This window comes from Dermacentor andersoni, chromosome 2, assembly GCF_023375885.2.
Source record: "Dermacentor andersoni chromosome 2, qqDerAnde1_hic_scaffold, whole genome shotgun sequence".
Lineage (NCBI taxonomy): Eukaryota > Metazoa > Arthropoda > Arachnida > Ixodida > Ixodidae > Dermacentor > Dermacentor andersoni.
The window spans coordinates 175,708,213-175,725,605 of NC_092815.1; the positions used below are offsets into that span (position 1 = coordinate 175,708,213).

The 17,393-nt window shown below is 50.3% G+C and overlaps 1 protein-coding gene across 1 annotated transcript in view; it reads left to right on the top strand.

The window, feature by feature from the left end:
* The window catches only part of LOC126540869 (high-affinity choline transporter 1-like), a 37,572-nt gene extending 21,139 nt beyond the window's left edge, over positions 1 to 16,433 (top strand). Inside the window, exons 6-10 of the mRNA XM_072286188.1 lie at positions 945 to 1,143; positions 2,008 to 2,137; positions 4,440 to 4,657; positions 7,387 to 7,588; positions 15,763 to 16,433. Of these exons, the coding sequence (XP_072142289.1) occupies positions 945 to 1,143; positions 2,008 to 2,137; positions 4,440 to 4,657; positions 7,387 to 7,588; positions 15,763 to 16,433 (1,420 nt within the window). The remainder of the gene's footprint in view (positions 1 to 944; positions 1,144 to 2,007; positions 2,138 to 4,439; positions 4,658 to 7,386; positions 7,589 to 15,762) is intronic.
* The last annotated feature ends 960 nt before the right edge of the window (positions 16,434 to 17,393 follow it).

Sequence of the window (17,393 nt, forward strand, 5' to 3'; positions counted from 1 at the left end):
TTTGAGAGCTGCACTCTAAAAACAGTTGCACCTTCTGGGGTGTATATTTGCCACTAAACGGTAATCGTCATCTGTCTTGCTGGCGTTTCCTTTCTTGAAAACGCGGCACATGTTACTTTCCTGTCGAGAATGCTCTGGCACGCTGATAACGCGCATGCCGTTCGTGACTTGGAAGTACCGGGCTCGCAGCGTTAAAGAAAGGAAATGCGGGCAAGACAGATGACGTTTATCGTTGTCTGGCAAGATACGACTCAAAGTGTGTGAACTTTTCTTAGAGTGTGTGGTGGAGGTTTTTTTTTTCATATTTGGTCACGCACCGAATGCGCGCGTACGTGCTCGGAAATTCCCGTGTGTGTGTGGCAGGTATGGCCACATAGCATTCACGAGATGCTGCGAGAGGGCGTCGGTCGTTTGCGGCGATCTCTCCGATTGGTGCGCCAGCATCGGATGGTTCGTCCGTAACGGGGAGGATAGCGTTTGCCCTCACGTCCGGACTGCAACGTTGTCAGCATTCGCCTCGTATCAGGTATACGGAGAGGCGTTGAGTTGTGCAGTGGAAGTTTGGTGTGTTCTGATAACGCCTAAAGCACAGCAAAGCAAAAGCTTCTATATTTAAAAATGTAAAATCTTTGATTGACTCGATAGGAATGTTTGGCAATTTACTCATCCAAAAAGCATTGCATGCTACTACATCATCCTTTAATCATCAAAACCCTGTTAACACGTTTAAGCATGCCGTCTTCACAGTCTTGCTCGTTCGTCCGATGCATTTCAGCGATCGAGAAAGTTCCAAGGATTACTCAACGGAGTCGGAAATGTATTTGCTCACTTATGCAATCAGCTCCGACAGTTGCTGCATATTGTGTTAGCGCGTGTTTTTCACTGGCCTAGCTTATATATAGGTTTTTTTACAGCTGTGTGGCACATGCGTAAATATTGTAACGTTTCGCGCTGTTCGTCGACCATGATAATGAAACGTGTTCGTGCACGCAGTGGGTGAGCGTAGCCTTCTTCTTGAGAAGCAACACCGTGGGGACTATCGGCCCGCCGCACAGCGAGTGGTTCGGTTCGATTGACACGAGCGATGTGAGCCAGATTGTCGACCAGCTCTTGATGGCCGTCTTCGGCGGCATCCCTTGGCAGGTTGGTGCACGTTGATTTACCGGCGCAGCGATGGTATCGCGACAACAGTCGAACTTTGTTATAACAAACGGGCCTTTGTGCGCGAAAGAGGTCGCCGCGGTGGCTTCATGGCTATGGAGTTGCGCTGCTGAGCACCAAGACTGCAAGTTGGGCCAGTTGGTTGGTATTCGGTTGGCCAGTGGGTTGGGTTCGTTACAGCGCAACACAAGACAAGGACAAAAGAAGGTATAGAACGACGATAAAGGTATAAAGCACATGGTCGAGGGTTCGATATCCGGCCACGTCGGCCGAATTTGGATATAGGCGAAGTGCAAAAAAAAAAAAAAATGCTCAACCACTTCGATTTTTTGCGCGCGTTTCAGAAATCCAGGGGATCAAAATTGATCCGGAGACCATCACTAAGGCGTGCCTCATAATCGGATCGTGCTTTTCTTTTTCACCCGTAAAAGTGCACAATTTAAATAATTATGCGTGAGAAATAGGTCGCTATCGTTGCGTTACGGCGACGGTGAACAGCAAGACAGTGCCAAAACTATGTAATTAATGTCTCTGTTGGACAAACTGGCGTCCATTAAAGAAAAAAATGACATTTGACGCCGAAAGCACAACGATAGCGGCGAGCTGTGTCCTCGATCCTCAATCTGATCGCCGGATCAAGCGTAGCGGACATTCGTACAATAATGCTCGCGTAACTTAGATTTAGGTGCACGTTAAATGAACTCCCCGGGGTGGTGTAAATTAATCCGGAAAGCTCCACAATGGCGTCTCACATAGCCCCGGTCTCCTTTCGGGACACTAGGCCTCATGAATCATTCGATGAATCAATCAACATTTCTTTTCCTTGTTTCTTTTTTCTTTACGCAGGTATACTTCCAACGCGTGCTCTGCGCCGAGTCCGTGTTCACCGCAAAGATGCTCTCGTACTTGGCGGCGGCAGGCTGCTGCTTCCTGGCCCTCCCGCCGATCATCATCGGTGCTCGGGCCAAGAGTTGCAGTACGTCTCGCGGCTTTGCCGTATATCTGGCGTGTAGCGGGTCGCTGGCTCCCGCCGGCGACACGTTATCTTTTCGTCCGCTTTCATTCCGCATTCTTCATTATTTTGTACATTCCAGTTTCGACCACAGCTCATTTCCCCGATACTTGCCTTGTCTTCGTTGTTTGTTGGATCTACATGGTCGTGTTTAACAAAATCGGGCCCCTCGGCTACCGTTCTTCTCTCGTTTGTAATCTACTATCGTATTCTAAAGCAACGGCAGGGTTGGTGGGAGAATGCGCCACGTCTGCTATGTTCGAATTTGACGGTGGACAGTCAGATAATGTCCGCAAGAGGGAGACGCGCCCGCGACATGCCCCATAAATGTGGTGGTAAGCGGCTTGCGCAGAAGGGTCGGTCACGGTATTGCGGTATTGCGTTGTTACCAATAACATTGCTCTCTGTGTTTGAAACGATGATTCAGGTGCCCTCGTGTTGATGTACGCGGCTTCATCTCGACATTTTATTGCCTGCTGCTTTCGCGTGTTCCGTGCCATCTTCGTTCACCGAATGCCATCGAGCAAACTCGGGCGAGCGAGAAAATCGGGGCATCCCGCATCGAAACCCTGTTCGCACCGTTTGCGCCCGTGCGTGTACCGGGGAGCACGTCCCGTGACGCAAATTCGTTTTAAGAGCTGTCCCGTCAAGCCGAAATTACCACCTACAGCGCAGCGTCATTTCAGCCGTTTTCTGCCTGAAAAACTCTCGCTATGATCAGAACGAAGTGGTCTTGTCGCTTTGGTAGCAAAGTTATAAAAAAAAAAGAACGTGGATTCTGCCAAGCCTGCACAGCTGTTTGACCAACACTTGTAGCTGAAGCGAAGAACCAGAAATAGGAGATTCTGACTAAAACCCGTAAGCAGCACGGGAATAAGCCGAGCTAGTGCTTCGCGGCCGACCTCGAAACAGCTGGAACAACGAGCTAAATAACGCCAATAACGCGTACAGAAAAGGATTCACTGCGACGATCGCGTCGCGACAAGGACAAACCCGTGAAGGCGATATTGAAGGGAGATATAATGCTACTTAGCCATTCGACGAAGAAAGCGCTTAACACATCGATTTCGCGCGAAGGTCGCTGAATTCGGCGGTGCCCAACTGAGCGTGCGCGTGATCATAGCACTGCGTAGAAGGCCCTGCCGCTTTCAGTGTGGTCAATGGATTTCAGTAAAGTACTTTAGTGATGGGTGATATCTTAAGAAGCCAACAAAGACACCAAGGACAGCACACGGGATATTACTTGAACCTACTAAATGAAATAAAGAAATGGATAGATTAATGGAATGGAACGTGGATGAAAAAACTTCTCGCAGGGGGGGGTGACGATCTCACGTCTTCGCATAACGCGTGCGATGCTCTAACCAAATGAACTACCGCGGCGCCGTCTTCTCGTTCGCTGACGGGTGAGCACTCGTCGTGGGGGGACGATACAGCAGCGTGGCAGACGTTCGAGCGAGCCGGAGCGAGTGTCAAAACGTCACGTTGTCCTTCTTCCGCGTGGCTGTCTCCTCCTCAGTGACGTCACGACACGGTCACTCCCTGGGAAACAAAACCAAAACTGGTTGTAGAAAAGCTTTTATGTTAGATTATAAAGTTTCGCGGTAAATCCTTTTTGTGGGCGGGGGAGGGGGGGGGGCAAGGTTTAGGTCCCTCATTTAACAAGAAAAATAAATTCAGGACACGGAAACATTGTGCAAAAGTGCTGATTCGGGCTAGATTTAGGCTAATCAGCACTCTTGTTTCGGAGCGGCCATATCGGTTTATTATTTTTTTTTTTTTGGAAGAAAGCTGGGGCTAGTTGGATTTCTGGTAACTGATTCCTTTCCAGCTCTCCCGAAGAAACAAAAAAAAATCGGAGATTGAAAGAGAACAGCACAGGGAGGACGCGTTCCTGGGGCGGCTTGGGCGAACGTTTAATACCGAAAATAATAAGGAATTTGAGAATGCGCTCTTGTGCGGACTAGGCGTTGTTTATGGAAAATTTAAGAATGCGTTCCTAAATTCGTCATTATATTCGTTGTTAAATGTACGTGCAAGCCGACCCTGGTCTCTTTACTCGTCCTTCCTGTCCTGTTCTTTCTAACTCCGTTTTTTTTTTTTCCTTCTTCCGTAGCGCGACCAGTGTACCAGTTGCCACGTTCTCGTCTTTCCTTTAGTCCCGTTTTGTCTGCCCCGCCTGATCAACGTGTCGGAACTACACTACGGCAGGGCTCTTTCCAGAGTATAGAGAGAGTAACCTGCGCACGCTGCGTCATCCGTTCAGATTTCACGGCGGCAGGCTACCAGGGTCCGTTCAACCTCGCGGAGGGAGAGCGCCACAAGGTGCTGCCTCTCGCGCTGCACTACATGACGCCCAAGTTCGTGGCCGTGCTGGGCCAGCTCGCCATCACGGCCGCCGTCATGTCGTCCGTCGACTCGTCGATGCTCAGCGCCTCGCAGCTCATCACGAGAAACATCTACCACATCATTCTGAGGCCCGCGGTGAGGTCGCCACGTATATACGTTACGAGCATGCGCCTTTACACCGCGGTAATCGTGTATCGTAATCCGCCCCTTTTAATTCTCGTCGAAAAAAAGGTAGTTACTTTGAAGGGGGCAGTAAAGAGAAACGCCCAATGGGCCTAGAGTGATAAAAATATGTTTGAGAAACTCTACTTTCGTTAATTCCGCGCTTGTAGGTTGATTACCGAAGAGAGAAAATTAAGTTAATACCGACTGTGGCAGAAACACGATCACCGGTACGTCACGGTGAGGTAACAAATGTCAAAGTATTTCTTTTTTTTTTTTTTCGTGTTTGAGCCACTGTAGCTAAATAAATATTATTGACGCTTGCTAACTTCAGTGTTTGGCTTTTTTTTTAATACAATACAGTAGTAAAAACAGTTAACTAGGCTTTAAAAGACGCCGTCACAATCCACGACCTCTCGGCGAGCTAGTTTCAAGCAAAAATACGAAAATCGTTAAACAAAAGCGAATGGCGAAATTCTTGAAAGCTGGCAATAAAACAGCATGCTGAAGTCTCATGACGGGTCTCAAAGACGAACGCTAAAGAGAAAAATAAGTGTAACTGAATTGGAGAACAACACTCTTATAATATTAAAAAATAAAGAACAACCCTTACCGTGACAGGAAGCATTTTAACCTAGAAAAGACGCAACGCTGCATTGATTGATTGATTGATTGATTGATTGATTGATTGATTGATTGATTGATTGATTGATTGATTGATTGATTGATTGATTGATTGATTGATTGATTGATTGATTGATTGATTGATTGAAAACTTTATTATTCCACCAAGCTGCGGTGCCCGCCTCTTACCCTACACGCAGGTAGGGGGGGTGGGGGCGGGGACAGAGCAGTCCCCGCGCATTGAGGACGGTGAGTCTTCACGGGCTCAACGGCCAGGCGGATTGCTCGACGCTGGTCGTCTTCAGCCTCGCTCTGAAGCAAGGCCTCCCAGGCTTCTCTACTGTCAATCTTTTCCTCGGCCCCTGGGGAGCGAGCACACTCCCATAATACATGGTCTAGCGTACCTTTCTCCTTACAAATTTTGCAGATGGCGTCGTTACAGTCCCTCGTCTGAGTGAAGTAGATCCAATGTGGCGATGTATAATTGCTTCCATGGAGGCGCCGCCATCTGCGAGCGTCCTCCGAAGAGAGAGACCGATGTGGAGGCGGAAAGTTTTTTCTTTCGGCTTTGTAATGATCTACGATTTCCTTGTTGTTCCTGTACCAGTCTGCCATGACGTCATGAATTTCAACGATGCATGTGCGATCTCAGTTATTTCTTCCTTTACACCGCAGTAACCTAAATAGAGCTCAGATCACTACGCTAAGACTCTTTCAAACAAGAACCTATCCGAACCCGATATTAATCAAGAAGGTATGTCCGGAGTTTTCTACTCCTACAACATGCGATAAATGTAACGACACCATAGATCTTAGTCATATGCTGTGGCGTTGCTCCGCGTTACGCAGCGACAAGGACGACACTGAAGAGCGGCGGGACGCAGTTCTACGCAGTCTCACACTAGAACAACAACTATGGGCAGTCCAACGGGCCCGCGAAGCGGCCGAAAGGCTAGGCCTTTCGGTCCCAACGTGGGAGCAGCCCGCTTCGGGCTAGAAAACTAGCCCGACCTAATGAACTTGAATAAAGTTATTCCATCTATCTATTCACCAGTAAGCGTAGTTTGTATGTCAAAGGGGACAAACAATTAACTTAGCAACTTTCAAGAAATTTAATGCGTTTCTGGCGGCCCGAATGCGAAACATTCTATAGAAAACCATGACGTCAGGGGCAGATACCGCCACAGGTGTTTCGGCGCCATCTTCCGTAGAAACGGTTGAAGTTCCGAGCCTTGACCTTCTCTTCAGGCAACAAACCCTTAACCGCGAACTTAGCGAAAATACAGTTTTGAAATATTGCTTCAGAATAAAAGTGAGCGAAAAAACAAAAAGTAAATAAAAAATATGCTGGCCGACCCCATCTCACGAGGAATGTTTACGTTAATGCGATTAACATTGAAGCAGTATAGCAACCCACCGTATTGGCACTGTCGAAACACGTCCCGTATGAGCTGTGTATGCAGTCAGGCTCCCCGCTCGCGGCGCCACCTGGCAGCCCCGCCGCAAAGCCCGAGCGTGGCGCGTGAGTGATTATCTATTGAGACAATCTTCTCTGAATACATATGACGCGTCATTGATTGCGCCCAGCGCTCGACAAATTGAAAGGATTTGTTTTTGTCATTGAAGAATGGCCCATGCCTAGTGCCACATGCCCGGTGACCCAACCTGGTGTCAAAGAGGTTCCTTGAACTGTGGCACAAACCCAGCGGCGTATGCTCAGAGACCTCAGTTGGCGTGAAAGAGATTTATTGAAGGCAGGCACGTACCCATTGACATATACTCAGCCGCCCAAGTTGACGTGAAAGATGTTCACTGAAGGGCGACATAACCCTGTGTCTCTTGGCCAGATGTCCAAGTTGCTCCGACAGTCAGTTTCGAATCCGGTTCCCTCACCACAGCACCCCGATGCTATCTGCCAATTCGACCATGTACCACCTAGAGACCAAAGTTGGCGGGAAATGGTTACAAACACCAGCAGCATCCTAAGAATGTTAATCGCATTAAAATTATGACGCGAAAATTTGGTAACCGCACTCTGTCACTGTTGACCCGCGACATGCTTCCCTCTCTCACTTCAGGCCACGGACATGGAAGTGTGCGTGGTGCTTCGCTGCATGGTCTGCTTCGTAGGCGCGGTGGCGACGTCCATGGCCCTCAGGGTGAGCTCGGTGTTCTCCCTGTGGGCGCTATCGTCGGACCTGGTTTACGTGCTGCTCTTCCCGCAGTTTGTCGCCTTATTCTTTCTGCGTCACAGGACCAACGCCTACGGATCGGTCCTCGGTGAGGGTTCTTCTTTCTATTCCGGTAGCAATTGTATAGACACTACGGGAGTATTTTTGCCGTCGCCGACGCCATGATGTTCTATATAAAGACCAACGTTCTTCGATAAAACCGTCGCCACGTGCCGTATGCTTTACCTGCGAGTGAATGCACGCGATGAGCCGACGATCGCGGCACAATGTGGCGCGCGCGCATTAGGAAAGCGCAGAGCAAACGTGCCGTCTTCTGTCGCGCGAAAGGCCGTGGGGACATGGGAGAGAGAGAGGCAAGGGAGGTGGGGCGGCGGTGTGCTTGGCAGCAACTGCGTACTTCGCGACAGGGCGCAAGGCGAACTGACGATCGCGGGTCAATCTCGCGCTCCATATGTGAAGGAAAACGAGGAGGCAGCGCGGGAGAGAGGGAAGGGGGGTGGCTTCTAGTCCGCCAGCAACTGTGTACTTTGCGCGGCAGCGCGCCGTATCTTGAAAGCTATCTGTAGACGCCTCATACCTTTGTGCATGCTGTGTTCTCGCCGCTCAGTTAGCGTTGAAGCGATAGACAGCACGAAGGTCACTTCGCTCACAGCTGCTACCACGCTTCCTCACGTCAGCGTTCTGACAGCGAGTGTCTGCGGTCATTGAGTGTGCTGCGTTCATATCTGCCTGAACATGCTGACACCGTGCTTGTTAATTCAGTTAGCAAGCGAATGTTTCCAAGTTTATACGGCTGATGAAACTACTATCCTTACTTCGTATAGCTGTCTACTAATTTGCTATTGCAACAGACGCTTCGCCTTTCGGGCGAAAGTGCGACTTTATTTAGTTCTCTTTTAATGCGTTCGCATTCTTACATACTTCACGCACTGTTCACTCTGTACTCCATGGTATAATGGGTAGCGTATCGGGCTGCTTTGTTAAGAGAACAGCGTTCGAAACCAAGCGGCAGACCAACTTGGGTCACTGGAGCGTGTACATAAGTGCCCCTCTTCAACGAACCTATGTTACGTCGACATTGGTCGCTGTAAATGTGGGACTGGGTATGTACCGCTCTTCAATGAATCTCTTTGAAGCTGTCTCGGAGCCCTGGGTATATATATATATATGCCCCTCAATCTGTGCTGGTCTTGAATGAACATCTTTGATGTTCATTCATCATCTTGGATAACTAGGTATGTGCCACTGGGAATGTGCCGCTCTACAATGTCAAAAACAAAAATCCTTTAAGTTTATCCGATGCTGAACAGCAGTGGCGAAGCCAGAAATTTATTTCCTTCTATTTATTCCTTCACCTCTCTCTCTCTCTCTCTCTCTCTATTGTCGTCCACAACGTTGTGGAACGCTACGTATCTCAAGGCACTGCAAGGGCTGCCCGTAGCACGGGGCTCGCTCGCGATCACGGTACGGTCCTTCGTCTTCCTCTTCAGTCAGCACATACACAGGGGCTCGTCTGCTTCATTACAGTATATATATATATATATATATATATATATATATATATATATATATATAGTACACATATATAGAGTTCGGCTAACCGTTGGGACGATGCGTCCAAGCTACGGCACGTCGCCTTTTATCTCACAGGAGTAGCGAAGACTTGGTTTTTCAACCATGAGCTTGATTTCACGAACTGGAGTGCTTTCAAACAGCAGCTCCGCTAAATCTTCGGCACACCGGCTGTTCGTTCCGCCCTCACAAGAAAGACGCTCGACACTCGCAAGCAACAACTCGGAGATTCTTATACGTCGTATATCGAGGATGTGCTTGCTCTTTGTCGCCGCGTGAACACGGCCATGACCGCATGAGACCGGGTTCGCCATATCCTCAAAGGCATCGGAGCTGTCGCTTTCAATGCCTTAGCCATCAAGAACCCCGCTACCGTCGCTGATATCGTCGCTATTTGCCAGCGCCTCGACGAACTCGAATCAGTACGGTTGCAGCCAGACACCACTGCAACCACTACCGCCGACGACCCCACATTACGAGCAATGATCCGCACAATAATACGTGAAGAGCTACAGTATTTTGGCCTCGCCGTAGCACCTATGCCTTCTCATGTATCAGATACCAATCTGCGAGACGTTGTCAAGGAGGAATTGGCGTCCATGGCTTGTGCAGCGTACACGGACCCTCTAACCCCTCGGGCCCCACCAACGTACACACAAGTAGCCGCAGTTACTCCAGGCATCGTTCCACCGATGCCTCAAAAACCAACGCCGATCCACATGGCTTCCATGACCACCGGCGCACCTACCCAAACCAGCTATCCGCAGTGGCGTCCTCCTCGTCCCATCTGCTACTACTGCGGCTATCATGGCCACATAGCAAGTTTTTGCCGCAAGCGCCAGCAAGACGAGCGTCGCAGATATGACGCATACGAACGGGATGACTTTTCGCCCGGAGCTACATTCCAACGTCTAGGGAGCCTGCATGACCAACGCCGTCCTTATGCTCCACCGCACGGCCGCTCTCCATCACCTACTGTAGCATCCGAGACGGTTCCGACGTATCGTCCTGCGAGACGCCGATCGCCGTGACCCCTTCGCCGCTCTACGTCTCCGCTGAGACCTGCTTCTCAATTCGCCGAGCGTCGTCCGGAAAACTGAATTATGCAGCTTTTAGAGGAAAAGTTGCATCTAACGACAGGACAGAAATTCCTCCATGGCGTCCGTGCAATATGACATTGGTTGTAGTAGAAGGTGTACAAGTCGAAGCTTTGATAGACACTGGTGCTAGTGTTTCAGTTATTCAACGTGCATTGTGTTCGCGACTCCGGAGAGTTACGACCCCCTATGATGGACCTACGCTACTCGCTGCTCAAGGGGCCGCCATTCGACCTACCGCCATGTGCACTGCTCGTATTTCCATCGACGGACTTCTGCGTTACGTGCAATTTGCAGTGCTAAGTTCCTGTGCCCAGCAGCTCATATTGGGATGGGATTTTCTTTCTACGGCCTCCGCTTCCATCTGCTGCGGGCAACGCATTCTCCACATGACCGACACGACCTATTCATGCAGATGACGCACCACTTCACTTGCTTGCTGCAGAAGATACCGCGCTACCACCTCGACATCAAAACATTGTTACTATCACGTCTGATGTCATTGACTGCCGCGACGTGCTCGTATTACCATCTGCACGCTGCCTCGCAAGAGGGATAGCCTTTGCATCAGGGCTGGTTCGGTTTGATCATGGCTCTGCACTTCTCTGCGCTACAAACCCGACATCCGAAAAGATTCTCATCCCTAAAGGCACTACATTGGCTTGCGCCACTGAATCGGAGTCTATCTCTGTTGTTTCCTTTAAAGCAGCTTCCTCTGAAGTTCCTTGGCCGCATCTCCTTCAGCTCTTGCAGCTGCCATCAGTTCAGACCTGACACCTTCGCAGTCACAACAGTTGCTTGCTTTGCTCCAAAAACATGAAGCTTCGTTTGACGCGCATTCGTCTTCGTGGGGAAAACTTCGATTACGACGCATCGGATAGAGACAGATGGCACATCCATCGTGCGCCGTAGACCGTATCGCGTATCGCTAGCCGAGAGGAAAGTCATTGACGAGAACGTCACCGACATGCTCCAACGGAACATAATACACCCCTCTGCTAGCCCTTGGTCATCTCCCGTTGTTATGGTTCGTAAAAAAGACGGCTCTGTTCGATTTGGTATCGACTACCGAGCACTTAACAAGATCACACGCAAGGATATGTATACCCTATACCGCGAATATACGATGCCTTGGATTCCCTGCAGGGTGCCGAGTACTTCTCCATGACGGGCTCTACGAGTTTAATGTCATGCCATTCGGCCTCTGCAATGCGCCCGCAACGTTCGAGCGCATGATTGACACAGTTCTTCGTGGCCAGAAGTGGAAGACTTGCTTGTGCTATCTGGACGATATTGTTGTTTTCTCGTCAACCTTCTCTCAGCAGCTGAAACGTCTGGATGAAGTTCTCACATGCCTTGCCAACGCTGGACTTCAGCTAAACACCAAGAAATGCCATTTTGCGAGCAAGACGATCAAGGTATTAGGTCACATTGTGAGCGAAGACGGCATTCGTTCAGATCCTGACAAAGTTTCGGCAGTTCGGCACTTCCGTCGTCCCTAAAAGACCAAAGATTTGCGCAGTTTCCTATGCCTCGCATCCTATTTTCGCCGATTCATATGAGACTTCGCCTCAATAGCGTCACCTCTGCGCAAATTACTGGGTTCTAATGTTCCCTTTGTGTGGTCTCCCGAATGTGAATCAGCGTTCGCCCATCTAAAGCGCGCTCTCACATCTGAACCAGTACTTCACCATTTTGATGAAGCTGCTCCTGCCTTCCTGCATACGGATGCCAGAGGTCACGGCATTGGTGGCATTATCCTACAGCGAGACGACACTTTAGGTGAGAGAGTCGCCGCGTACGCAAGTCGCGTTCTCACGAACGCCGAAAAGAATTTCTCCATCACGGAGCAGGAATGCCTAGCTATTGTTTGGTCTGTGCAGAAGTTTCGACTTTATCTTCACGGCCGCCATTTCACCATCGTTACAGACCATCATGCATTATGCTGGCTTTCGACACTGAAGAACTTGTCTGGACGACTTGGTCGGTGGATCCTTCGTCTGCAAGAATACGACTTTACTATTACCTAGAAGTGCGGAAAAAAACACCAGGATGCAGACGCGCTTTCTCGCTGTCCGCTTCCTACGACACCATGCAATGGACCTCCAACTACCATCCTGACAAGCTTTCTCACGGCCCCTCTTCACATGCTTTCTCGTTCGCCACTGTAGATGAGATGGCTACACACGACAACAGATTCTTCCAATCTCATCAACTTGCCGACTCTTACTGTCGGCGCGTCATAGACCACCTTCAAGGAGCTTCGCGCCCGCCTAACGCCCGCCTTCGTCGACAGCTGACGCAATTTAATATAGCTCACATTTTAAAAAAGATTCAGTAATTCCACTCTGGGAAGGTGGATGACCAGCGGAGCTGTATATATGGTGATAAATATTGCGATAATAAATACGTTGATTGAATATAAAAGACACGTACCACAATGAATTTAGTTTTTTTTTTCGGGACTTTTCTGTTGTTTTATTAAATTGTGTACTTAATGCCTTTTTTATTTTTAACCTTCTTTTGTTTGCTTTTTGGATTTAATATTTGGTCACGTACCAACGTAACTATCGCTTTATGATCGCTATGATTTACGGCCAGTGTCTCTGGGGCGACACTGGTACTATTCATATCCAATGTGAGGTCTATACAAGATCGATGGCGCGTCGTGGGCACACTGTTGTTTGAGCATTTCCAAAAGAAATGCCACGAACCACTTTCCGTCTGGCCTAGACGCGTCTATGAAATCAACCACAATTACGATAGGAGTGTAGTCGGTAAAGGTGACCCAACCAAAGGTGCGCACGCTTGGCGTTTGCGGCACGATCTTCGTCCGTATCACGTGCCTCCCGCCGTCGCCGCGCACATCCCCGCTTCTGTTCACGACGGTGTCCTTCGTATAGGCGCGCTGTCCATCCGCAGTCCTCACTGCACGCGGCCTGCCCATTGTACGGGTGGAAGGGAACTGAGATGAGGTCACATGGTTTGCCTACGGAACCCGTGACGTCACACCGGAATTCATAGTAAACAGTGTCTATTCCGGTTTTACTTTTTTGTTATGATATTTTTTTTATCACAATACGTTTTGACACTTCTCGTGATTAAACGCAGCTGCAGCGCACCCGGCGATACGCTTTTGCTTTGTACTTCAGCTCGTTTAGCTCTGAGGTAACCACCTTTTTTTTTTTTTTTTTTGCCTGGGCACGCGAACCGCCAGAGCCTAACGTATAACAGCTCCGCTGTAAAAGAAGTTCAACTACTTGCCCTATATGGTTGGATCGATGCTCGGTCCTCCCCGCATAGCAGCCCAATGCTCTAACCACTAGGCCACAATCGCACGTATACTTTAACTGTGCTAAGGTCGGCCCTCTCTTTGAGATGATGGCCGCGTCTGTCACATTACGTAGCACGGGGGCGCGCGAGCACATGCGCGCGCACCATTTAGTTCACGCCAAAGACGCAGGATTGAAATGAGCAAATTTATAGAACATTATAAGCTGCTTCACGCAGGCTTCAGTTGACATAGATTGCAAGATGTGCGTTGGATCTGCACTATTTAGAACGCAGCTCTTAGGAGCCCGGTCTTGCATTGAGCGTCGGCGTCCTCGGCGTAACCGAGCGAACGAGCACAGCGAAGGATGAAAGAGCGAACGCGAAGCACAGCGGCGTATGAAAGATGGAAAACGCGAAGACAGCGTGAGGAGGAAAATGGAGAAGAGTGTGGCGAAAACCTGAGAAAAAAAAAATTACCGACGATTACGTTACTTCCTAATGCGAAATTTGAGCGCAGCAAATAAGCTGTTTCACCTTTTCGATAGATTGAGGCAAAGAAATCGAGCAACACATGTATGCGCTATCACAGAATTTTTTTTTTATTTTTCACACGTATTCCTTTAACAAAGACTCCACTAACAGTTCTTGACAGTCATGAAGGAAGCTTTGTGGTCGGAGAAATAGACTGATATATGTTCGACTTGGTACACCAATGCTTGATTCTCAAAGACGAGATCTATACAAGTGCCTCGCGAGGTTGTCACAGCCGTGGGACGCGTTACGAGCGAGAGGAACGGGATGTTCTCCCGCATAAGTGTTAGGAAATTGCTGTTTGTCTTTATGTCAACATTAAAGTCCCCCACTACTAACATCGGTGTGGATCGATGGACGGTTAATGCGAGTTGCAGGAAGTGCACGACGTCTTTCGTGAGTGCGGTAGGGGCGAAGTAGGCAGCTACTACCAGCAAGATAATTTCGCAGTGGCGAACGGCAGCGGCAATTTCGGCTCGGGCGGTGCACATATACAGATCCGCCGCCACCGATCTGGCTCTCTGATTGCCACCGCACAGGGGTTGCATTGGAGGAGGAGCGAAGAAAGGAATTAAGTTCGAGCCGGCGCTTTGACAACCGGAGACTCGCAGGAAGAGGGGGGAGGGGGGCGGCGTGTACACCCAGCGGCAAACGATGGGGGCAGAAGCGCGCGCAGCAAGCGGACAACACGATAAAGGGAGGAGGGAAGAGATAGCAGCGACTGACTGATGCCGCTGACGCCGATAGTGAGTCAACCCCAGCTGCGGAGTTGGTTTCAGGGACAACGCCGCCGATGCCGACACAAACAATATGGTACCCTCGCTTCCGCAGCGCTAAGAACCAGGTCTAGCCGTGGGAAGGTGGTCACGTATTCGTCGACGTGCCGGGGCCTACGTGAAATAACCGGCGCGTCGGCAACTGAAGAGCACCCTATCCGCCACACAAGAACAGAGGGGGGGGGGACCCTTTCCTCCTCTTTCTGCATGGCGGCGACGGTGTTCTATGCAGTCACGTTATCTTGACTCTCTAGCGGCGTCAGCGGCATCCAGCGGTATCAGTCGGTCGCTGCTAGCGCTGGGGGGATGAAAGGGGGGCGGAGCTGGTTACGAGGCCGACGACAACGCCGACGACGACGCGAAACCCACGAACGGACGCCAACGAGCTGCGCTCTAAAACGTAGTGCCGCGCAAGACGGGCTCTGCGGCGATACCGCTACGAGATGGCGCCAGAGTTGCGCGCCGTCGCATGTTCACCGATGGCATGCGGAGCGCATCCACCGATACCATATATGGAAACCAAGTGCTGCATGAGCGGTGGTCTCTCTGCGGCGGCTGCTGAGGATCACGCCCACACGTCAGCCACGCGCTGCCTCTCGCGACCGCTCAATTGCAATCTGCCGCACGAGACAGAGTGACCGCGCCAACCTCGCAGCATTCTCTTCCAAATATAAAGCGTGTACCTTTGTAATCATAATACAAAATATTCACACGCATGCTTCTTTCACTTCTTATAGAGCTGCGCTCAAATTTCGGATTAGGGAGTGTCGTAATCGCCAGTAAATTTTTTGTAACAATTACTTTAAAATCTTTGCTGTAGATGGCGCAAATCTCTCACATTACCAGGATTAATTTACAAAAAGGCGGACATGACTTGCACGGCAAGTCACAGTGTCACATCCTGTAGCCTCGGTATATATGTCATTATTCACGTTGCGACCCATAAACATCGGCTCGCGGAACATCTGCTCGCGGCCTCGATGAACGCTCTCCCATTCGGCTCGACCGCGCAGGCTTCTTCGCCGGCCTCGTGCTGCGGTTCCTGTGCGGCGAGCAGGCGTTCGGCCTGCCGGCACTCCTGCGGCTGCCGCTGTACGACAGCGAGCGCGGCCAGCAGTTCCCGTTCCGCACGCTCTGCATGGTGGTTAGCCTGAGCAGCCAGCTGCTGGGATCGGCGGCGGCCGCGGGCTCCTTCCGGGCTAGCCGTTTCCGCGACTACTGGCGCTGCTTCGAGGAGGTCGCGGAGCAGCCGCCAGACGCGGATGCCGCCACCGTCCACGCACCCTGCACGGCTTTGGTTCCTTTGTTCACGCCCGACGATCATCCCGATCACCGGCACCACGAGGCAGCCGGCGCCGCTCCGCACAATAAAGCGCATCATCAGCAACATCACCATCATCCCCACCACGAACCCCCAGAGGAGGCGGCTGTTGGAACGACGACGGCTGCTGGCTCGGTGACGCCTGCTGGCACAGCGACGGCAACCGGCGCTAGTGAACACGCCGGCGGGGAAGAGAAAGCGCACCGGCGATCCTCCTCCAGGCCGTCCGAGGCTGGCTCGTCGCCCAAAAAGGCCAAGCGCAGGCGGACGAGCAGCGTCGCCGATGGCAAATCCCAGGGACCTCAGGGGTCCCGCGGGGCTCAGGAGTCTCAAGGGTCCCTGGCCAAGAAGCGAAAGAAATGATCGTGTTCGCGGGGGGTGCTTTCTCGGTCGGCGCCACGTTAGAACTCGCCGCCATATTGTGCACTCGAGTTTCTATTCTTATTCTTCTTATATGTTCCCCGCGTGCACTTTTTTTTTCATCAATAATGAGCGTGAACTTGTACCGCGAAAAACAAAACTTGCGTTTCGTCTTTTTAATGTCCCACTGTGATGCCGGCTCTCGACTGGCTGTACCTTATAACATTGTCTTCAAGAACCGGCGTTTCGAACTCTGACCACTGACCCCATATACCGACTAAGTGTTGCTCCAGTCAGCACAACGCGCTAATTGGATAGAACGGTTGTGCATTTTTTTGGGGCTGCAGTATATACTATATGCACTGGCACGTCGGAAGGTTCTCGTACCACTGGCGCCCAAACGCAGAATAAGCTCTTTTACTGTCTGTACGATTGTGTCGCATTCACGAACGTCACGTTAACGCACTCCACGCGTCAGATTTTATATATTGAGCGCGAACGTTTGTTGTGCAAAGCAACTTCATGATTACAGCAACGAGGCATTCTCCAAAATGTTGCACGCCTTAATGGATTAACAAGCACATTTGGGCTGCTTTATAAATGTCTTTCTTTTTTTGAATTTTCAAGTGCGAAGTCAGTCATAACCTCGGTGCGCCAAAAAAAAGAAAAAGTTCCCACAATACGGACAATGGTTCTCCAGCGTCACGACACACGAATATTAACATCAGTGCAGAAGCGTTCCAAAAAACGCATGAAAATTTCGACCCCCACACCCTCACACTTGCAAAAATACGCGATACCTGTGGGTTTATTTGGCAAAGCAAAAATAATAACGATTAGTAGGGCTTCGTGCGAATCGCATCTGCGGGCTCTTTGCGTACAGGAAATTTGAAGGCGATGTTTATGCAAGTGCCATCCTAATTCTCCGAGACTCTGCCGACAAGCACATGCACTTCGTTACTG